Source organism: Artibeus jamaicensis, unplaced genomic scaffold (assembly GCF_021234435.1).
Source record: "Artibeus jamaicensis isolate MK-2021 breed Jamaican fruit bat unplaced genomic scaffold, CSHL_Jam_final contig_3176, whole genome shotgun sequence".
Classification (NCBI taxonomy): domain Eukaryota; kingdom Metazoa; phylum Chordata; class Mammalia; order Chiroptera; family Phyllostomidae; genus Artibeus; species Artibeus jamaicensis.
In genome coordinates, this window is record NW_026521740.1 from 2,724,374 (window position 1) to 2,748,290 (window position 23,917).

At 41.5% G+C, this 23,917-nt stretch overlaps 1 protein-coding gene across 7 annotated transcripts in view; it reads right to left on the reverse strand.

The window, feature by feature from the left end:
• HIVEP2 (HIVEP zinc finger 2) overlaps positions 1–23,917 on the reverse strand; it is a 186,070-nt gene that overhangs the window by 17,648 nt on the left and 144,505 nt on the right. For 6 of the 7 annotated variants that reach the window (XM_053663419.1, XM_053663416.1, XM_053663415.1 and 3 more), the window contains exons 3-5: positions 12,739–12,831; positions 6,727–6,771; positions 508–6,058 (exon numbers count right to left, since the gene is read on the reverse strand). In XM_053663419.1, the coding sequence (XP_053519394.1) occupies positions 508–5,679 (5,172 nt within the window). In that variant the 5' untranslated portion in view covers positions 5,680–6,058; positions 6,727–6,771; positions 12,739–12,831. The remainder of the gene's footprint in view (positions 1–507; positions 6,059–6,726; positions 6,772–12,738; positions 12,832–23,917) is intronic. The other variant, XM_037144952.2, reaches the window with a different exon arrangement.

A 23,917-nucleotide genomic window follows, 5' to 3' on the forward strand; every position in this document is an offset into this window, starting at 1 on the left:
ACCAGCTAGTCATTTGGACAAAAAAATGAGTTTGGGAGAGATACACAAAAAATAAATTTTAGTAAAAATTACTGTCAATGGGAACCAGCCCTCTGAAGTTTGCAAAGTTCAGTTCCCACTCCCTGGCCCTCTCTGGCCTGATGGAGTCCACTCCCACTCTCTGTCCCCACTTCACAAGTTCCTGAATTCCTCACATCAAAAGAGAAGCCAGCCTGCTAGGTCATTCACACAGGTCTGGAGGGAGGAGGACCCAGAAGAATTAGTCCCTGAGACAGAACTTCATGGCACCTGGGTGAAGGAGATGCTTTGTGGCTAGAACTTTTGCTAGGCCCCTCCTAACTAAGTTTACGCCAGTGGCTTCTTTCACCCACAGGTAAGTCTGATGCTGCACAGGACTCCCCAACTCTGACCTGCATTCTATTTGCAAGTTTTAGACAGTCCTTTACTATGTATTCTCGTCAGCAATGAAACCCACATACAGAATGCTTTCAGAACAGCATTCATTACCTGAGTGAACTGCTTCCAAGCACTTGATGATGTCAGCTTGCCGGTTCCAGGCCTGTGCATAGCAGCCAGAGTATAAATTTCTGCGGTGATTTTTTGCTTTGACCTCAGAAGAGCCAGAGTGGTCTTGGTGTTCAATCCCGATGGGTTTGGATTACAGGAACTAATGCACCATGAAGCATAAACCGAGGATTTGAAGGTGGCCTGTTGCACATAATTGGGTTTTGTATAATTCAAGAAGCACCAACTCACAGTAGTTGTTGTCCGCAGACTGGGGAACTGAAGAATCTGCTGGAAATCAGCCACATCCGTGAAAAGAAGGGTTGAGTTTGCCGCTTTCCCGCTTGGGCCGGAGGCCATGTGGACCAGCATGCCAACCGGCAGCTTCTGGCCCCTTGCTTGCTCTGCCGTCTGACTGTCTGCCTGGGGCAACGAGGAACCCTGTGGGCTCATGCTCATGTCAGAGGCTGTCTCATCAACATCCAATTCATCCGAAGACTCCTTGCTCTCAGAAGGCCCACTGGACCTCTGCCCGAGAGAGGGTGCCCTGGAGCTAGGAGGGAATGGCTCCCTTGGGGGCGCACTGGCAGAGGGATGGTCTTGAGATGAGGAGGGGGAGAGCGAGGACAAGGAAGATGACCCCGACTGCGAGCCGTCCTTTGGCTCAGAAGCGCAGCCTTGTCGAACCAGCTGGGGTTTCTGTGGGCGGGAGAGATCCTTTTTGATGTCCGAGTTGGTTAGCTCCACAGCACTGAGCTCCTCCACGATCTGTCCGTACATCTTTTCTTCTTTGACCCTTTTCTGCTGCTTTGTCTCCATGAAGAGCTCTAAGCTGCTGGCGGGAGAAAGCATCCGCTTGCTGCCTCCCAGGGTGGCGACACCGTCGGAAGTGGAAGGTAAGCACAAGGGAATTGAGGATTCCAAGCCGAGGGGTAAGGTTTGAGGTACTTTCCAGATGGGGTATGTTTCCAAGCCTGCGTTCTGCCCCAACACCTGGGCAATGTTAAACCCTATCCCTTGCATGGCCGCGTTCGTTACCAGTGTTCTCTGGGTCATATTCTCATCCACTTTGCATATGACAATCGCAGGACTGTTCGGCCCAAGTATCTGGGAGATGCTTGTGTACATGACACTCCCATAGGACGGGACATGGGTCTGGATCCTAACAGGGACCACCGTCCCCGGCAAGGACCTTAAAGGCCCGGCAGGCGCCGAGGCAAACTCCTCTTGAAGACCCTGCTCAGAGGGCACGTCTGTTGACGTGGTGCTCTGGTCTGACGGAAACTTTGGAAGAAGGTTCTTTGAGTGCAGCCCTGATGCTCCCGAATAACCCGGGTAAGTTTGCTCTTTTGCGTGTGCGTAATCAGCAGCTTTCTTTCCAGTGTGCTCTGCAGCGTGCTCTAAGGGGTAGCTGGGATGAATTTCTGCCTGGAAAGGAGGCTTGCCGTAGCTCTTCTGGGGGTGCGGCACAAGGGGGTGCGGGCAGTGGGCCTGCCACCACGGAGGCTGCTGGGCCGGCAGGTGAACCATACAGACAGCAGGGTACTGAAACGGAAACAAGGCGTTCTGGATCGGAGAAAACGGAATCGCCTCCTGATGTGGAAATAAATGTGGCTGTTCAGACAAGTGCTTGCTTGCCATATAGGATGTTGGCTGTATTAAGGGATTTCTCAGAGACTCCTGACTATCCATGTGCAGGATCTGTTGTTGGGCCAGGTGCAGTGGTCCCGCGCCCAGCTGGGCACAAGGACCCACCAGCTGCTTCCCTAGGTCCTCTGCCTGGAGAGGGGGCAGCACGGAGGACGGGGCGTGGTGCCACGTGGACCTGAGGCCAGCGTGCAGGTGCTCCATCTGCTCCTGCTTGACGCCCAGGTCAGTGCCGGCCTCACCCTGGGCAATCTCAGGGGAGCCGCTGAAGGAAGCCTGCCGCACCAGGAAGCATTTCTTCCTCTCGCGGGATGGGGATAGCGTGGAGGCCGATGTCCCTGCCACCGGGGCGTGGGACAGATTCCCATAATCAAATGATTTGCTCCTAGTCTCTGGGACTTCAGTTGGGTTGGGGCAAGGCATCTGCTCAGATGAGCAGCGCCGCATCTCTTTCTGGTGGTGGTGGCCTGGGACTGACAGTGAGTATGAACCAGCAGGGACAGTCAGAAACTCTGAGTGCTTCCCAAACTCATCTTGCTTATTGCCAGGTGCAGCAAGCTTAATGGCTTCTTCTCTTTCAAAAGACACCGAGAAACTGGAGCTGTGGGACAGGTTGCTTTCCTGGCTGGGGCTGCGCGACAGGCCGGTGCCTGTGGACTCAAAGCTGGACTCCCCGGAAGAGTGCTCCATGTCCGCGAGTCGCAGCCGCTTCTTTTTGGGTGGCAGCTTCTCGGCTGGAAGCTGGGAAAGGGTCTCGCTTCTCTGGGGCCACTGAAATTCCTCCACAGGCTTCTCTGGCTCTTTGCTCTGGGCTTCTTTCTCCTTGTCTGGTTTGTCTGGCTCCTCTGTCACTCGAATCTCGGGAACCTGAATGTTGTGCTGGCGAACCAGCCTGGGCTGTGCGTGGTACACCTGCTGTTGAACCTGTTGACAAGGGGACGGTTTCCCCCCGCCTTCTGCACCCTCCCCAGGGGGAGCCCACTCTGGGCTCACTGGGGCTTCTGAAATCTCACTGTCACAGGTCTCAGAAGGGGAAGAGGCTTTCTCCTGTGCACCAGGCGCCAGCTCGGATGACTCAGACCTTTCGAATGAATTGGGTCGGCTCAGTGAGTTTGTGTGTTGAATCACAGAAATCACATTTCCTGCAGGTTTCCTGCCCCCTAGGTCTGACACCTTGTCTGAATCGGTGGCTGATGGTAACTCCTCTGACCCTAGAGATGAACTTCCAGAGTGCAGTTGGGGTCGACAAGGGTCAAAGCGCTCTGAGTGACCGTGAGAAGTGCTGTCGTGCGCAGCCATGGCGAATCCACTTCTTCCACCTTCCGGCAGCTGCAACTTGGGGTCATAATCTGAAGTCATTATGGCCACAGGAGTGCTCACAGCACTGCTGCAGATCATGGGGGTGTCCTCCTCATCTCCTACACTCTTCTCTTTCCGGCGCTTCCTGTTTTCACACGTAGGTCCGAACATGGTGGGCGCTCCCTGCAGTGGGACCGAGGGGTCCATAAAGTACTCACTCCCGTGCTTTAAAGAGCTCAAGCAGGAAATGTCCCTGTAGCTTGGCTTGGCTGTTTCAGAGTCTTCCCACTTCTTGTAAGGTTTCCGGCAGACGTCATACTCATAGCCAGCCCTGTCCCCAGGAATCAATTTCTTTTCCTTCAAGGATGAACCTGAGATACTCTTCACCATCCTGCTGTGGTGTTCAGACTCCACGTGTCCCTCCTGGACTGAAGGCAGCTCAAACGCAGCCTGTCTTCTCAGCATGCGCTGAGGGGGGATTCCGACGGTCCCCGGATAGAACACGTCATCAGAGCCTGTCATCCGCTCATCAAATGAGTGACTTCCTCTCAGGGAAGGAGGGATACTCAGATTAGTTGCTGAAGAAGTTGGCATTGAGTTGCTTCGAATAAGGGGGGAAGAGTCCATAGGAGCTTCTAAGAGAGCTGGGTTGCTGCCTTGGAAATTTGCAGGGTAAAGTTTTCCTTCATTCCGGACGGACAGTGGAATAGTCTGGGACTGTCTGGACTCGCTGTTGAGTTTGGTGGACTTCAGCATGCTTGTGTGACTGGGATCGACTTCGCCTTTGGTTGGGATCAGCTGTGAGACGGGATCTTCAAACATCTTGACCTCTAACCTGGTGTTGACATGAGGCAACGGCTCCATCACACCCTTCCTGCCCATCGTGGCACGCTCCTGACTGGTGGCAGTGACACTGAGTGTGTTCCTGGGACTAAGCCGACAGTATTTGCCAAAAATGATTTCTTCGTAAGACTTTGCATTTGTGTTTGGAGGGCTGATCTGCTGCTCTGCACTTTCTGAGCGAGAAAAGTAACCAGAGTCAGTGCTTCCTTTACTGTGCGGGCTCAGAAGGTTTAGAGATGGCTCAGAATCTTGTCCTTTTTTCTCTGACAGTCTTAGTGCAAGTTTCTGTTTTACCGTGTGGGAGTCATCAGCCTTAGTACTTAAAGCCAGGTTGGGGAGCATGTCGGAGCCAATATACTGAGAGCTTTCATTAGCTAAAGGAACCCCACTTTTAGGGATAATCAGAATTGGCACCTTCATTGGACCTCCCAGTGATTCTTCCAGTGAGCCATGATAGCCCCCTCTGCTTGCAATATCCAACGGGATCGGCGGACCGGGACTCATTTTGTCGGAGGCCTCGACAAATAAAGAACTCTCCTCATCTGTGTCTGTACTCTGCTCACCATCTGAATGGATTTCTGCTTCTACATCAATAAAACCAGCCTCTAGGTCCAATTTAGATACAGCTGACTCTGTGAAAGGGACTAAGCCTGCCTTAATTGCATGGGCATGTGACTTCCTGTGCTTGTACAAATTGCTCTTTGTCTTGAAAGAGAAGCCACAAGGTATGCACGGATATGGCCGCTCCCCGGTATGGGACCTGATGTGTTTCTTCAGCACACTGGGTTTGGCACACGCCCTGCTGCAGTAAGGACAAATGTACTTGCCGGGCTTCTTGGGTTTGTGCTCTTTCTTGTGAGCATCTTCTGACTGTTCGATACTTTTCTGGGAGTACTGGCTAAAAGCAGGGGCCAGACTTGAAATCTTCTTTCGAGGATAACCACCACTGTGGCCATGGATAGGAAAGGAAAATAAGTCCTCAGAGGCAACAGGTGGCAAAGGGCCAGGGTAAAGCCACGGAGGGCCTTCGAGGCTCTGCTGTGGCTTGTTGCTGTGCATGACCCCCTGCGGCAACGAGGGCTGCGGGAAAGAGAGGGAGTGTTGGCATGAGTAAGGACTTGGACGGTGCGGTGGGTATTGCTTCTCTGGGACGTGCTGTGCCACTTCGCCGGGGGAGGCCAGCTTCCCAGAACCGAAGAGCTGTGCTGATGCTGGGTTTCCGATCTGCTCCGGATCTATTTGCGGTTGCCGCTGTCCTTCTTGGCTGCCAAAAGTGCTCATCTTAATAACAGCTGATTGTTCCTGTCTCCATCTACCTGATGCTTTATCAGTTTCTCCAGACCTTGAGGTAGCTTTTTGTCCTAGAGCTGTGTCCCCAGTGTCCATTTTCGTTACACAGTTCTTAAGTGCTAATTCGCTGGAAAGCCCTGCAGACTCATGGAGCGTCTCCAACGCTGTGCTTTTCAAAGCTTGCTTGCTGCCATGTTCCAGGTGTCTGCAAGCTTGCTGAGCGTGCCTTCTCTTGGCAACCTCTGACGCCCACCCCGTAGGCTAGGGGCAATGTCCTTGGGCCAGGGCTATAACACAGTTCTCTCCATTGCAGCCACGTCTGCCCGAAAGCTAAGTGTTTTAAGTCTGTGAAATTTTCTTATGGCATTTGAATATTTTCAACTCAGATGAAATTGGGATGATGAATAGTCTAGCAGAAATTTTGTCCATCAACTAGAGCAAAGTTCAATGGCCAGTTTCACTGAGATAAAATGATCTGGGAGGGGGAACAAGTGCAAAGAGATTGTCAAAAACAGTTATCAAGTAAAACACCAAAACCAACCCTAAATAACCAGCCTGATATTAGATACACTGAAAATGATTTTGACTCTAAGGAATTTTTATGGCCATTACATTGTTTCCACAATTAAGGGATATTAATATCAAACTTAGCATTAACTCATAAGCATAAATCTCTTCAATGCTTGAATTGTGATCATCCTTTTAAATACACATTAATTTTGGTTAGAAAAGAATTTTAAGAACAACTTTTGATAAATATTATTTATAAAATCATAAAAATTTAAAAAGCCTTCATTAAAATAACTTTAGAGCTATTTCTTACCAAGTTCTATCAAGCTGGGTCACATGTTTCTTTGTATAGAGATATTTTATAGCTTAATACAAAATATAGACTTATAAATTATATGTAATATAATTATGTAAACACACAAATACATCACAATATATAATGAACAACACAGACATGTTTATAGCTTAAAAGCTGTGATTAGTAGAGCTCGACTAAGTCTGTAAGACTCGATGATTGCCAAAGAACTTTGCAGAAAGCAGGAAAGTCAAGATAAATAAATACTTATATATAAAACCTTCATAACATGGACAACAAAACACGTTTTAGGAAGAGCTGAAAAGTGCGATGACTACCTGAGTGGTGTGGAGTGGTCCTGGGCATGATTGTCTTGACGCTTCCTGTGGGGAAAACAAATGCTGTCAGGAGAAATTGCCCTGTGCGTTACATCGCAACACTCTGCAGTGTTAGCGGCACATGGTGCCAAGTTAAAGTCCATGTTCACCAGGGCTCACAACACTACGTGTCCTACAGAATAAAAGCGGGTGACTTCTTAGACTACACTGTAACAAAGCAGTAACATTACACTGACATGGTGTTTAAAAATGATCCAAAGAGGAAAAGGCATACAAACTTCGGAGTAATATGTTCTAAGGTATAAGATTAGTATATGAAACAAATCTTAGTTTTCTTGACACAATTGGCCTGGTTCCAATCCCTTAGACAGTAAAAAGTTGAAAATAGCAGTTTTCTTTTTGAACCTATAGTTCTGAGTATTTAAAAGAATACATTTCCTCCTTAGGAAATGTACATCACAAGCAAGTAAAGGATTCTTCCAAATGACTGTGGAGAACTCAACAACCTAGAACCTATTAGGCTTCAAGCGATGGTCAACTTCCATAAGCAAATTTCCCATGCGGTCCCCAGAGGATTCTGAGCACTTCAGTGCTCACTTGTGCTGGGCAGGCAACACTGCAGTGCTTACCAAAGTAGAAAAGCTCATGCTTGTGGGCCCAGGGATTCCACTGCTGGGATTCTATCCTTACAGATGGACCTGTGCAAGCGCACGAGGAATTGTGCACAAGAATTGCTTAAATAAATTACAGCTCCATCATAAAACTCAACCATCTAAGAAAATGAAGGACAGCTATGAGTATCACCATAAAAACTCGTCCAAAAGACAGTAAGGTTGAATGTAAACAAATGCTTATTGCACCCTAGGTTGTATTTAATAATCCCATTTGTGTAAAAGAGAAATGGGCAATAAACAGAAAATTTAGGCAAAGATGCCAAACAGCTTTTAACAGCAGTTAAAGAGCAGAAGTGGGACCAGGGAGTCAGAGGGAGGGGTAAGAAGGGATTTCTACTTTTTACTTTATGACTTGCTTATATTTTTGCTTATATTTTTAACCCAAGCATGCTCATCTCTTTAATAAAATATTGTTTAGAAAAACAAGATGCAAATGTACAACAATTTCCCGAACTAACTCTCAGGTACAGTCTTACTTCCACGTCCAATTTGCTCCCTAATACAGAATGGCAATGTAATAATGATAACAGCAGTTACACTTAGAAAAGGGGAAAGGAAATGCAAATTCCCATGGGAATAAGAAGGCTTTGGGATGAGAAATGAGTAGGCACAGGTATTGGTGGCAAGATATCTGCCATCAAAAGATCCTGCCGCTGCTGAGAGCCATGAAGATTTGTAAGGGAATCACTGCAAAAACTAAACGATCAGCATATTCACCCAGGTTTTTAAAAAAGTGAACTGAATTTCCCCCCACGGTGATTTTCCTACACATCCCTCTGTAGGTAATAAGGCAAAGATGGAAAGAGAAGTAAAGGCCTTGTAATACCACAGTGCGAACTTCAACCAGTGCCAGCAACCACGCTAGCAAGAACACGCAATGTCAACTCCAAATAGGCTACATTTTTTGTTTACTTAACTAAGTATTTAAGCTTCTTATAGATATAACCTTTGTCAAACTTTCGGAGGTAAGTTACACCTTCTAAAATGGAAATAAAGTGTATTTTCGAGTCAAGACAAAAACATTTGCAACTATTTCCTTAATTAGAAGTCAAAGCTTGAACTGAATAATATCAAGGTTACTTTTCATATTTAATATTTTATCATGGCATTGATATATGCACACAGTTCCATGGCTATAAACAATAATTTTGGTTGTTTATTATGCATTTACTGTATGCTGACAACTGGTATAGACTTACATACATATTACCTTATTTGATCTTCATGACAGCCCTATGCACTTAGTGTCATTACACCTATTTTACAGTTGAGTATGATCCTCAGGTAGGTTGAGCATCAGACCAAAATCGAGTCCAGGTCTGGTGCACCTCCAAGCCTAGGAGGCCCCACCTCTGCTGTTAAGTGTTATCAAAACTTAATATAATCCATCACTTTTTCCTAGATATTTCTACTTGACTCTGATATTTTTAATGCTTACATTTTTCATCTGTGCGGGAGAATACATGAGTCTTGCAGTAGTATAAAAACTGCCATTTCCTAGACATCAAACCAATCCATACTTTAAATAATGTTCAAAACGTGTACATTAAAGCATCGATGAGGACAGCTCCCTATGAGAACATGATGGATTCCCACGGCAAACAACTGTTTCACTCACTTTATTCATTAAAAAGGGGGACTGGGTGAAATGGTGCAGGGATTAAAAAGTGCAAATTGATCATTACAAAATAGTCGTGGGGGTGTGAAGAAGGTGCTGCACAGAAAACAGTCAATAATATCGTGATAATGATGTGTCACCAGGCGGGTACTGGGAATATCAGGGGGAGCACTTTGGAAAGTATATGCCCATCCTACCACTACACTGTACATTTGAAACTAAAATAAACTAATATTGAATGTAAACTGCATAAAAATTAATTTTTTTAAAAGCATTACTTTTAGGGAAAATAAGAGTCTCACCCAACTGAAAATTAGGGATATGGTTGCTTCCCATTTGTTAGTTTACATAGAATTGCAATTTTACTTAAAACACAGACTTCATATATAAAATTATATGAAAAACAGGACTGAGATAATATATTTGTTAAGTAGAATATAATATTTCCATTGCAATGAGATACCGTAATAAATCAGATGGTTTTAATTTTTATAATTTACAGTAATAAATGAAAACCATTACACCATAAGCAAGACACATATAATTCTTATTCTTAAGGACATATCACATGAAAGAGATGTATCAAATAAAATTCATAAAAAATAGCAATAACCATTTGCTGTTAAAGAATAGACCAGAAGATGAAAAAGGGATTTATATAAAATTTAAAAGTAGGTCTTCAACAGTCAGAACAAAAATGATCTAAACATCTAGTTAATTGTTCTTGGATTTAAACTTTTAGGAAAGGAGGCTAATCAGAAAAAGTAATATAAACTATTTTATTACAAAGGTAACAGTCCATTTTGCTGCTATTACCATGTTATCATCCTGTACTCCAACAGCATTTGTTATCCAGAATTTTTTTTTAAATTCAGAACCTTGATCCCAGTAAAAAAACACATTGACTCAATTATGCAAATAGCTTCTGTTGGAAAAATCTCTTCAAGTTTCTAAGGTACACCTACCTAATACGTCCTACCACTTCATCACAAAATCAGATGGCACCCCCAGCCGCATCACCTTCCCCTGGGCACTCAGGAAGAGCCCTGTCTGTGGCTGAGGGGGAGCTCCCAGCAGTACCGGGGGTCGCTCTGCTCTGCCGTCATCTGAGCTGCACTGTCCAAATTCTCACGTCAGTGGGAAGAATATTACTCAGGAACTGGAAATCATTACTATTTCCCACGAACTTTTTGCATTCGATTTTAAACTTTTTTTACGTGAATCCTTTATATTAGATTTTAAACATATTTGAGGATATTCTCTCCAACACCAAGTACTATCCATAAAATCAGTTTCCTTTTTGGAATTTCTGAGACATGTAGAGAAAGGTAGATGGGAGAGAAAATGAGTCGTCAGTCTTTTGGGGGATTTACTGATCCTATTCATGAGCCATTAAAAATGTGGGCTTTTTTCATTAACCGCCTGCCTGCAGTTGCTTTATGGTTGAAACTGAGAGAACTCTGCAGTGTATACTGTGTTCCCAGACCCATTCCAGGGCATGACTGTCTGTCTCTTCACCAAGAGGATTTGGGAGTGTTCAACAGTCTCTGCTATTCTCCTCAACTTCTATTTCGGAAAAGAAACTCACTTTCAAAATCGTAAGACTTTCCAAGTTCAATCCAAAATTTGATCAGGCCATTTTGTCATGTTTTGTGCGGTGGCACTTTTACTTAGTAGTATAACTCTACCAACAACGGTATAAATTCCTGAGCTTCTGTCTTATTATTTAAATGTATGAAAATGCTTATAGATTGGGAAACAGTTTCTTTGGATCTCATAACATTATTACAAACCATCAAATATACCACTCTATACACCTGCAGTTTTAGTTTGATTTTCCCAATACGGATCTACCTAGTGCTTTAAAGATCTAGAGTGATGTGGTTAATTATAGCTATATCACTTCTCTGTGACTGGGTAGATTATTTCCCTGTTTATTTACTCTAATTGTTCAAAGTAAACTTCCAGTTTTCCCAATCAATCTATATGTTTAAAAAATGCAGTACTAGAGCAACTCTCGCATACAAGCAGCTGGTTATCATTTCACTCTCTGAGATTCCTTTTTATGGTAACCAAACCCACACACAGTCATTTTTGGCACTCACTGCCAACAAAGGAGAGGTATTCCAAACACAGTTTCACATTCCCATTTAAAATCTCTCCTGATGTCTTTCAGTGCTACAGAAAGAGAAAGCTATTTTGCTGGAGGATGTGACTTCCGGTTTCCTGTGGCAGGTGCTCCAGCCCATGGGAATCTACCTGTTTGTAAAGACAGGCACAATCCAGTGGGCTGAGCACATTTTTCAGAGAGGGGCTGTGATGGAAAAGGTATTACCCTCCACACGGCTATTTCTGTGGCAATGGAACTAAAGGAACTGAGCAAAAGAAAAGAAGATGATATACTGCATGGAAGAGTGGCCATTTTCCTTGAAAGCGAGCCCTGTTCTTTGGCCCCTCTTCACAGTCCCACTCCAATAAATTTGGCAAGCGGGCAGCTAGTGTGCTCAAGCGGACCCTGAGAGGACAGGCACAGAAACAGCGCCCCGTATATGGACCCGACAGAGGTCTCCTCGGGATGGCAGCTGGGCGGGGCTGGCAGGAGGGCAGGCTCGCTCTGCAGATGAATAAAGGCCCACAGTGTCCAGGGTTGTCCATCTGGGATCTTTTGCTTAGAAAAACACTATCTTAGAAAAAAAAACTTCACCTCAGGAAATTAATCATTACTTGAGTGGTGGCAGAAGTCAAGTGAGCATTAAATAATAACATCCTAAATAATAATGGATAAAATGACTGGCACCAGACACTACTCCTCCACTTCCAATATTTTAATAATGAAATATTCTTAAGAACTAAAATGATTATCTGGTTTTTTTTGGAGAATTGAGTGGTATTTTACTTGTAAACAAGCCTACGTCTTATGATAGTAGCTAGCAAGCAAAATTTCAGAAGCCATTTGCATATATTTCATTTTCAAATGCCAGAGATCAATCACGCAATATTTCCAGAAACACATGAGCGTCTGAGAGCACTGTCGCTCTGAGCGAAGGCCCACGAGTCCCACCACGGATGCCTCCCGGATGAGGGAAAAAAGGGTCCATGAAAAAACCATGCCCTGTGCCAGCACCCAGCTGAATACAGACTTATTTCCACAGGATGATGGAAAAAACAGGCACCTTCCTGAGAGCCAAATTCATTATAAATGCTTCTTTTATTAGTAAAAATTCCCATAACAACCTCAGCTCTTCCTAAAATAAGCAAGTTGCCGATACGAGGAAGATACTGTATATTACATAAAACTCTGCCAAGCAATTCAGAGAACTTTTGGAGAAAGGGAAAAATATGATCTGACTGTGTTTCACTACTTTTAATATTTTCTCATAAATTGTTTTGTGATATTTTTATAATTGTGATTTTGTTTTTCTGGTGGAATGTATAAGCAAAAGTAATTAGGATTTACTGCTAAATAGAATTTTACCTGAAAAGTTGCCAGAAAGATCCTTTGAAACAAGGTTATTTCATTCAAAAAATTATAATTAAAACTGGTCTATAATTTTTTTAAGAGCCAAAACAAATCACACCACTTTTCTCTGTGAATAGCAGATACATTTTTCCTCCCAGATGTGACTACGAAGTTAGTTTATGTATGGGTGCATCATGTCCAAAACTGCTTATTAAGTTAAATGTAAAAAGAATAGAATAAATAATAAATTTAGTATTAACCTGTTATCCTCACATCACAAAACCGCATCGCAACCGTCTGCGCCTGCCATGGTGCCGACTCTCCCACAGGGACTCACGTACAGCTTCTGGAATCTAAAAGATGAACAGGAGATTTAAAATGATGACTCTTGAAGTGGAGTTCATAGGCACACTCGTTCTTTACTCACGGAAACTGCCTACCCCGAGGCGGAGAAAATAGAACTGATGTCTCAAGAAGACTTTTCTTATCCCAAGAAAAAAATTTCTGTCTTTGAACATAGTTTAAATCTTTGGGATAAGTATATGTATTAAAAGAGAATTGCTTGCAACAATAAGAACAGAGGCCATAGGAAAATAAGGCTAAAGGTAAAACTTAACTTAGCAATTACACCAGTGAAGTCCATGATACACTTCTGCACTAAAGCTGACATTCTCACAAAATTTATGGTGCATCAGCAATGAAACTCCACAGGATGAAGTCTCAGATCCTCGTAGCAAATTCTTTTCTGCAGTTTATATCAGCAATGTTATGTTCTGTGCTAAAATTAATTTCTAAAATAGGAAGCCAAAACCAACCAAAGGCAAATCCTGATACTTAACAAACCTTAGTAAGTAGCAAAGAAAAGGACTTTCTCATACTAAGAATTTATATTTACCCAAGCCTGATCCCCCCCAAAATGCATGGAAGTTCAGTTAAATTACTTAATCCAAACAGATCAATCCATCAACCATCTCAAGATGATTTACCTCCAAATATAAAAGGCCCATATAAAATATTATTATACTCCCCCTAGATAATTATTGTATATTTGTTAATTTTTTAAAACACTGCTTTCTTCCAGAAAAGTTACTGTCCCATAGAAAGGATTAAAGCATCAACACATGCCAATTTGAATGCACTTTAATCCAGAACCAGTTCATGGGAGCTTTCAAAATGCTTAAAGGAAGAAGCTTGCTTTAATTGCCCCTCCTTTCTGCACATCCCTGCAGTAGCACCTCGGGACACCCTGTTCACATGGAGACATGAATCACTGTAAGCAAGGAGGCCCATCAGTTCCTCAAAAGACATAAAAGGTGCAAAAATAGCTTCTGCAATTGAAGCAAGAACCACATTGGCAACCAGATGAATGTGGGTGGTCAGATAAGATTCTGTTGCTGCAAAGGGCAAATTATTAAGCAAATGTTACATTAATTTTCATTCTCAACTTTGTTCTTCTTGCCTCCAATCTGCCTTTTGCTGGCACTTAACATGACACTTGACAAGCTGTACAGTTTTCAAAACTTAAAGCTTCATGAAGCCAAAGAGCATGACTGATTAAACACTGAGAGAATAGTGGCGATGTGGGAAGAAAGGGAAGGAAGGAAGGAAGGAAGGAAGAAAGGAAGGAAGGAAGGAAGGAAGGAAGGAAGGAAGGAAGGAAGGAAGGAAGGAAGGAAGGAAGGAAGGGGGGAAGGGAGGAAGGAAGCAACAATGGAATAAAATATATATTCCATAAGATAATGAATAATTAACTATATGTATCTTTCTAACAAACCAAATAGCATCTCCTTTTTGAATAACATCAAGTTATAATGCTTTGAAAAAATCCAAATTACACCTTGACAGTATGGCCTCCTGCAGAAAATAAATAAGTCACTGAGCCACTTTGCACTCTGAGCAAAATTCACCCAAGACATCAATGTGCCCAGATTCTACAGATTTAGCTACATATAGAAAAAGTTAGTCGCACTGTTCAGTCACTATGTTTGGCAATCCCAGGGTCACTGAACTAAGAGGTAAGAAGGGGAGAGGAGAAGGTAATCTGCAGGAGGTCAGCGCTGATATCCACTTCTTCCAGTGGTGAAGCAACTACAAGAGGCACCCAACCAACAGCCAGCCCAGAAGTCCTCATCCCTACCAACGACCTCCACAGGCAGAACAGCAGGCGGGTGAGCCCCAGACAAGTCGTCACCGGGCAATGTTCCCAGTTCTGACTCGGCTTTTCCGTCTCACTTTCCAGGGCTGTGGCTACTGGAAGTAGAAAATGCTCATCTCCTGACATGCATATGTATCTGGAAATTTAGATTATGGAAGATTCTGCTTTTCCCTCAATAAGAGGATTCAAAAATTGTTTTCTGTCATATGATTTAAAATTCATGACTTCGATGTCTGGTTTTTCCCTAACAGAAAAAAGCAATGATAATGGTGTTCTACTTATATTTTTACCTCAAAGAAACTTCCAGGTAATTGGAGCAATTTTAAAGCCAAGATCTCAATGATATTAATGTGAAAGATATGACACCCATTTCTGAGGTTTTGCACAAATCATTTTGCTGCAAATTGGAATCAGTAATGGCCTCTACAAGGGAGGTGATTATGGGTACTATTATAATAAAAACATGGAGATAACAACTCAGAAAATTATTTTTGCATTAACTTTAAGCAAGTTTTTGTGCTTTAGTTTCTTCATAGGTTCTTCATAAACATAAAAGAAAATTGGCTCTGGCCAGGTGGCCCAGTGGATTGGATCATTGCCCTGCACCACCTTAAAGTTGCAGGTTTGATCCAGGTCAGGTGGTCAGGGCACAAAACTGGGTTGCGGGTTCCATCCCCGGCTGGGGCACATAGGGAAGGTAACCAAACAGTATTTATCTGTCTTGTCCTGTCTTGTCTTCTCTCTCTCCCCCACCGGCTCCAAAATCAACATATCCTTGTGTGAGGATTTTTAAAAGTAATGATAATAACATAAATAAATAAAAGAAAAATCTTTCCCCACACAGCTCTTGAGATTGTAGTATGATCGCTCTGCTCCTCTTCCATAGAAACCAACAGTTCACATGATACAATATTAAACAATGGAACAAAAGAGAAGAGATTTTCATTTCTTCAACTTTACTTTTAGGTTACTTGATTCATAAAAAATCACCATGCAATGAAAACTCAATATTCAATACAACCAACAAGTTTTCAGAAAATAGTGTTAACAGACCCTATTAAATATCTTAAGGTCATGTAACATACATTCCTAAAAGGAGGGAAAAAATTACCTTGCAGGTAACAATCTTGTTAGTTACCTGCAAGTTTTAGAAGAGTTCTTTAAAAATATTTTCCAATCCTCTACCTCCTATTTCCAACCAATGCCTGATAAGCTTGATTATTATTGTTCCTATCAGCGGTTTCTTAGTCTTTCTACTGTTAGAAAAAATTCTTGGCATTAGATATTTATTCTTGAACGCTTACAGGTTATTATCACTAAATCACTAAGCTAAGCAAAGCTCACAGGTCACGTTCAGCTATGATGAGATAGATGGATAGATGATAGACAGGCAGGCAGAGGTGGGTATTTTTAAACTATCCATTGTTGGCAGGACTTCTTATTATTTCAATTTTCTGTCATTTCAAACTATTTTAACACAAGTTATGGTTTAATGATTTAAATGACTTTTTCATGAATCTCATAAGAGGTTAAAGTTTTATTGGCAAACTTCTCGTGGAACTATAAGTACCTTCCACCATTCTTATTTTTCCTGAAATTAAACAAATGCACACTAGATTATAATTTTAGTAAAAGTGCTGATACTATAAACCAGTAACACTTTAGATGAGAGTTGTCACAATTAAAAATAATCATGATTGGCAATAATTAACTCTATGGAAAATGGCAAATAGGACCTGGAAATGAATATGACCCTTATATTTCTTGGTTAAAAGGAGTGTTTAAAAATGACGTTTTAAAGAACAAATGTTACATACATTAGAGAGGAGACATTTTTATTTTATAGAAGGTAGTAGAAGAGATTCAAAAATAGTAGGTAAAGATGGGGATGAGGTGCTGAAAGGTAAAAATGCATGTTCGAGATACAATTGATCAATTCCGCCATTTTTTTTAAGAGTCATATTTCCTTCCCTAAAAAAAGGCTCTAAACGGACCCATCGATCCATGTTGCAGTGTCGAGAGTGGCAAGGTGAGAGACAGCAGGGAGCTGGAGGGAAGGCAGGCGCAGGCTACGAAGAAGCACAAACACACACATACACGTACACACAAATATTTTGATCAGCATGATGACTACATGGAGGTAAAAGTTGGGGTCTGGTTTGAAATGTAAAAAAGATTAAAGAGATACACATGGGAAAAGTGGTAATTTTGGAAAATGGGGCAATTAATTACTGAGACAACAAAGTAGAAGACTGAAAAGTCAAAAATGTGAGTGTGAAAAAGGATTTTTTACAAGAGTCGGCTGGGGTGAAATTCACCTCTTATGCCATAATTATTTAGGACTCTGGTTCTACACCTGTCTGTAAAAGTGATACCAGACCTACCTCTAATGTATTACTGCTTCTCAGCAGGCAGTGGGTGCTGGAGCGCAGAAAAGACACAAATGAAAGCATCACTAAATCAGCACTGCTGAAAACAAAGAAGCAAGTACCTGTGAACCAGGGACTGTAACTTAGGCCTCCTTCACTGGGGTCTCTAACTATTTTATGACAGGTATTGAATGAATGGCTACTATGTGCCACGAAATGAGCTAAGTTTTTAATATACAAAAAGTGAAAAAGGCAAGCTCTGCACTGAAGAGCTCAGAACCTACAAGGGAGACGTTTTGAACATGTAAGTTCAAGAAAGTGCTTTGACATAAATGTGAACACTGAACAGGGAGACCACAGATCGGGAAATGCTCAATCCTATTGAGAGAATTTGAAAAGGCTCTCAGAGAGACCACAGCACTGAGCAAGTCTTTAGAGAAATCTATGTGTGCTGATATGCAAAAGTACACAGTTCTCCGTGTTAGCTATAGTGATAAATACATTTGTCAGGTGACATAAAATATGACTATCATTGCAGTTTCTCTCTAGTATATACTTTATTTTAGTGAGGTAAAATGTTGGTTCTTGGGGACGCTTAGGGAATAAGATGGTCTAGTTAATACAACCTCATGTTAGGTAAAGACCAAAGAGAACATTTTTGTTTGATTGCCTGTTAGCAATTATTTTCCACAGTACATTAGCCTTCTCCTTGAGTTAATTAGTCTCCTGAACATAATTTCATCCTTCTTTGATGATTTGGGATAGTCCAGCACTCTCCAGTTCTCACTCTCATCGGACCTGTGACCGCTGGGTACCAGCAATGCAAACCCGCCCCCACAAATGTTCTTAAAAACATGCCATGTTTTCCAAGACTGCTATTGTAACTGATATTTGTTTTCTTGACCACATATTTGACATCAAACAAGTCACACCTGACTCACTTACTAAGGAGCAAACGTATTCCTGCCCACTTCAATCATCATTAGTTTTGAGCTCATTATAAATCATAGAGGGTGTGGTCAGTATCGTCAAGATTTCAGAAATCATTAATCCATCAGCCAACCAACAGCAGAAACAGCTGAGAACTGGAGAAATCAAAAGACTTGCTTAAGGACCCACCAGTCATGACACTGGCTAAGGACCAGAGCTTAGTTAGGTCTTCAAACCTTCAAGTCAATTATTTTCCATCCTACTTCCATCCTACTTCCATTTATTTAAAGTTTTTTTTTAACCTGGCCCTATGGCAGAAACTGATTGAGTAAATGAATGAAAAACAAAACACAGATGGTATTGAACTTAGGATGAGCAAGCCATGTATCATCCATATTTTAAAGCTAATCAGTCCAAGAAACAAAAATAATAGTAGTTAAAAACCAATGCTTCATTGAACTATCTGTTTTTATAGAAAACAAAATAAGTTCAATCAAAATTTTAATTTTTCCCAAATGAGTTCCTGGTAGCCATAATTGCCAAAATAATCAAGTTCTATAAGTAGTAAATTACTTAATATCCAAAACAGGCGCTACTGCTTCTGTGGAATGGTGTACGCCGCCTTGTCTTTGCAAAAGGACAAGGCCAATGAGATGTTTCATAGAATGAAACATATTTCTTGCTTTCTCATTTGTGACACATTTTTATTTTTATTCCCCTTCTTTTCAATCTTCTCTACTCTATCCCTTAGTATTTATTATGGCAGGTAAGTAAATACCCCTTGACAAGCTATCTTAAATATTTACTGTTTAACTAAATATATGGAAGATGAAAGCAAAGGAGGACTGTTTACTACTCCAATGAGAACTATGCCATAACAAGTCAAAACTCCAACATATTGCCTTCTCCAGTCTTATCTTTTGCAGTGCTTATGTTTACTATTTGGTTGCTACAGGTATACATAAACAAGATCAGGATTCTTTCTCCATGCTTTCTTTTCTTCCTGGATATGCCAAATTTAGCATAAAGAAATGCCAAAGTTAACTCTGGGCTATGTAAATGAAGAAAATGAGGAAATCAAGTAATAAAATATACATTATATTCATAAGTATACGTAACACAGGCTGACCTTGCCTGAGAAAAGGTCATCTCTTAGGAAAGAACAACCTCCCACATCAATGTAAATAATACCAAAAACAGTAAAAGCACAGCTGCACCGTATCTACAAGTGATTCGCAGATACGGTGGAAAATAGTTGTCCTCAGTCTTCCTACATTAGGACTAGACACAATAAATACCCCTCAAAAGGAAATCAAGGTGGAGCCTATGACATATAATCTAACCACACAGGTATAACCATCTCTAATAACTAAGCTGCTAAAATAATCAATTGGTCTCCTCTTCCGAATATTTTGACAGAATGGGGAAATTAACCCGTGTGCCACTGAAGAGCTAGACAACCTCAGTAAATCAAAGAGAAAATCTCGATTCAACACTCCCCCAGGATTGGTGAAGCATATGGAGTGAATAAATGACACTGTGCTATCCCACGAGACTTTGGAAATGAACATCGAGTTAGTGCACACAAAAACACCTGGACGCCAGTTATTGTCAGAGCTCCAGAGAAGCATCTGATCAAAAAGGGGCTTGAACAGCCAGGCAAGATGTGACAGAGGACTGTGCTTCGAGTGGAAGCCACACTTTGCCCAAAAGAAGTAAGCTTTTGCCCAAAAGAAGAAAAGCTTCGTTATTAGCTGTGCTTCATGGTTGTTCAGGGACGGCCCGGCACACGGTAAACTCTGAAAGGCATTCATATTTTCAGCTTCATCTTGGACTATCTCACTGTCTACAGAGTTTAAGGCTAGAAAAATACTCAAGTCTCAAGCAGGTGTTTGTAAGGTCCCTTGGGCAAACTGTCAGACAATTCCAGAACTCCATCTACCAGTCCATTACTCAATTAAATCACATCTTTTCCAAAGCTTATATACTAAAATGCAATGAAGTAAAACATTGGAATGCAAATTTCAATATTTACTTGAGTTTGAATCCAGATGCTGTTGCCTCATTTACCAAATACATATGTTTATATAGATTTATATATTATTAAATATAAATATATGTAATTTAAGTCCATTTCAGTGACACTTAACAACTAGGACTTAAGAATAGTGCACACACATAGAATTCAAAAATAAATAAGATGCAATTCATGCCTTCACAGAGTTTAATGTTCAGTGGGTGAGAAAGCATACACACAATAAGCTGTAAAAGCAACAGAGGCATAAATGGGAGTATAAAAACGAGAGAAACAAAAGGTTACTTGGGCATGCTGCATTTAAGGAACACTATTTTAGGCCTTGAGAGAAGGCTAGGATTTGGCAACTAGAAATGCAAAGAAGTATATAACGTGAACATATCACACTGTGCAACAAGGAAGAGCAAGGGGTGTTGAAGGAGCAGTCAGTGGGACTGCAACAGTCAACACTGGGGCAAAGGCAGGGGGCAGAGGAGGAAAGGCGGTGGCACACCCTGGAGGGACTCCATTAGGTTGACAGTGAAGCCACCAGAGGTTCCTAGCAGAAGACAGCCACAGTCACGGAGACACGTTAGAAAGTTCACACTTATATCTCATCCCTTTCCTTCCCTTTTGGGGGCCAACTTCTGCCAAGGTGTAGCCTGAAAAAGAACCAAATTGAGAGTTTGATTCTTCATTTTAAGACAAAGGTTTGAAGTTAAGGGAGAAAAGATATGAGAGATGATCAGTAGAAAAAAATTCTTGGAAAAGTGAGAAAGGAAAGGGAACTCAAAAGCGTAGATTAAAAGATCAGCTTCAGGAGAAAGAAGGACAAATGTTCTGTTTTAGACTGGAGGGAGGGAAGAAATAATAAAGCAAGGGAACCTTGTAGATAAAAAAGAAAGTGAGAAGTTCCCTTAAGATGTTCTTAATGCGCTCAGAAGAGTGGGAGGCTGGCTCTGTGCTGGAGTGAAGGCAGCTGGCCTGACGGAGAGGCGTGAGGAGTGTCAACAGCTGTTTGCTCTGAGGGATGAGTGCCCTTGACAGTCTTAGGCAGAACACCTTCTCTCACTGCGCTATTTAAAAAGGACATTTGTAAAATGTATCTAAGCTAATAAATATATACACATAATATACTACCACAGTATATAAGATAATATAATTAAATATAGAGATTTATGTTTTATTTTTCAATGAAACTCTGAAGATGAACTATAATATAAACCACTATCTACAAGCAGTATACCTAAGGCAATTCAAAAAAACTCGAGTATCCTGTATTTTTACACCTGCAGAGGTCTTCTTTATACTATAAAATGTAAAAACTGATCTATATTAATTTGTACAATGTTACTGAGTTTTAGAAGATCAAACTATTAGTTAATATCTGCAATGCAGATTCCTTGTCTATTGAATCAACTACTTGTATTCAACTATACATGGAATGTATTGAAAAGCCAACTGAATGTCCCACAGGACATAGGGCAGTGGTTGGCAGAGTAGAAAGTCAAAAGACATTTGTCAGTTGAGTGATCAAATGAATAGATAAATGTGAATCGTATCGAAGAACTAATGAATGCTGTGAGTGTACCCTACGTGTATAGAGCATTCAGGAAAACACTCTTCTGGCTTTAATGGCTGAAAACAAGCATCGCACCCCTCCAACATGGAGCGTGGGAGGGGTCTTAACAAGTCCAACATCACACCCAACGAGCAAGGACACGAAACCCTTTGGGACTAAGTGACTGATGTAAGTGGACCTCGGGAAAGTTGAGCACCCCTAAACCTCCAAAAGGATTCATTTTAGAATTTCTAGCACTTTTCATCTACCACACAGAAAAAGAAACATGTAATTTTGAAATGTTATAAATTCATGTAGAAAAAATCTTAACACAAATGTGTATTTTTTTTACTAAATAATAAATTTAAACATCCAATTACTTTATCCTCTGTTAAGGATCTCAACTCAATATAGTAACTAAATTAAGTGATTAAGAGTTAGACTTAAATCTCTTTACCCAAAATCTGAACACTAAACAATTTAGCTTGGACTCCCAAATTTCTCACTCTTTCTTTCCTGCCTCCTTAGTGACTGGCATTGTCATTTTAATTGCCAAAGACCTGTGATGTTTGATGCTGATTCTATGTACACGGTGGGGCAAAAGTAGGTTTACAGTTGTGAGTATGAGAAACACAGAGTTTATTCTTGTATTATTATTTATTGATTATTGTATTGTATTCCATAGGAACAACTGTAAACCTACTTTTGCTCCGTGCTGCATACTTTTTTCCAAACATACAAATATGAAAATGACTGAAAACCAAAGGAAAAGAAAAATGACTCTTGGATTAGAACACGAAGCACTGAAGCAATGCTTCAGCCACAAACTTCTGTCTCTGCCCTGACGGGTGGGCGAGAAAAGTAGGACAGTGCTGATCTCAATGGCCCTCAAGATAAAATAACTCGTCCCTTGGAGTTGCTCATGAATATTCCTACCTTTTACCGTCTTAGTGCTCATTCGCCTTACTGACTATCAAGATGCTGGCCCACTTGCTAACTTGAAGGGAAGAATGGGATAGTATTTAAAGCACCAAAGTCAGACTGTCTAGGTTTAAATAAATCATGAATCAAGCGTTTACTAGCTATGTGGCCAGGAACATGAAATCTTAGTGTAAAGGAAGTAACAATATCAGATATCACCTATTTAATTGTGAGACTTCCTTGAAACACAATGAGTTCAATGAACCCCAAACACTTAGCAGATAGTGCCTGGCACATGGCAATTATTCAGTTATTATCCTGCTTGTTATTATTATGGGTTACAACTGCCCTCAGAGACTTAGCCTGGGTGTTGGTCACTTTAATTCTGAATGGTATCAGGATATAGAGCCAACCTACAGTTCAAGGCAACGGCACAGGATGACAATGGCTCACTCAAGCCTGCCCTGAAACTAACCTCAGCCCTTGAATCTAGGTTGAGATCCTCATGCACACACCAGGCACAAACATGAAGGAGCACTAGTCGCATTCTTCTACATGAAATTTCCTTATACTGATAGCTGCTATGGACTGAAAGTTTGTGTCCTCTCAAAAGTCACATACTGATACCCTCGCCCCAAGTAAGGCTACATTTGGAATGGGGCTCCCAAGGAAGTAACTAAGGTTAAATGAGGTCACAGGGCGGTGCCCTGATCCCACAGGATCAGTGTCTTTGTAAGTAGAGACATCAGATGCCTCTCTCCCACTTTGTCCCTCTTCATGCACGCAAGGAGGAGGTGGGGTGAGCACACAGGGAGGTGATGGCCACCTGCAAACCAAGAGGAGAGGCTTCTGAACAAAACCAAACTTGATGACACCTTGATCTTAGAATTCTAGCCTCTGGAACTACGAGAGGTATTTTTCTGCTAAGCCACCAAATCTGAAGCTTTTCTTAAACGGCAAACTGAGCAGACTAATACAATGTTTTAACACAATTTTACAAACTACATAAAATTGTTGAGATGAGGGAGAAAAGGTATGAACAAAACAACATCGGATTTTGAGTCAGGAAATCCATATTTCTGTGCTAGTTCTAATGCTTGGTAGCTGTGTAATCTTAGACAATTTATTTAATCTTTTTAATCTTTCTTCTTCAGTCAGAAATGAAAACAATTTCATCTTGGTTGTTGTAACCAGGATGCCTGTCATGGTAGGTACTCAATACACTGATTTTTTAAAAGATAATGGGATGAAGGGGAACTCCTGTGAGGGAGAGAATACAACAAAGACGTTCCACCTCCTAATTCTACATTACTACCTAGAGGAGCACACTGCAACAGGCATGCTGTGCTTAATTCTATCAACATTTAGGAAATATGTTTATTCAGGGCCTGAACATTCACTTTTTATGGTGTTATTAGCAAGGTGATTTTTTTTCAGTGTTTTAGTCAATAATTTATCAAAAGAAATTGGCAATCACTTTATACCACAT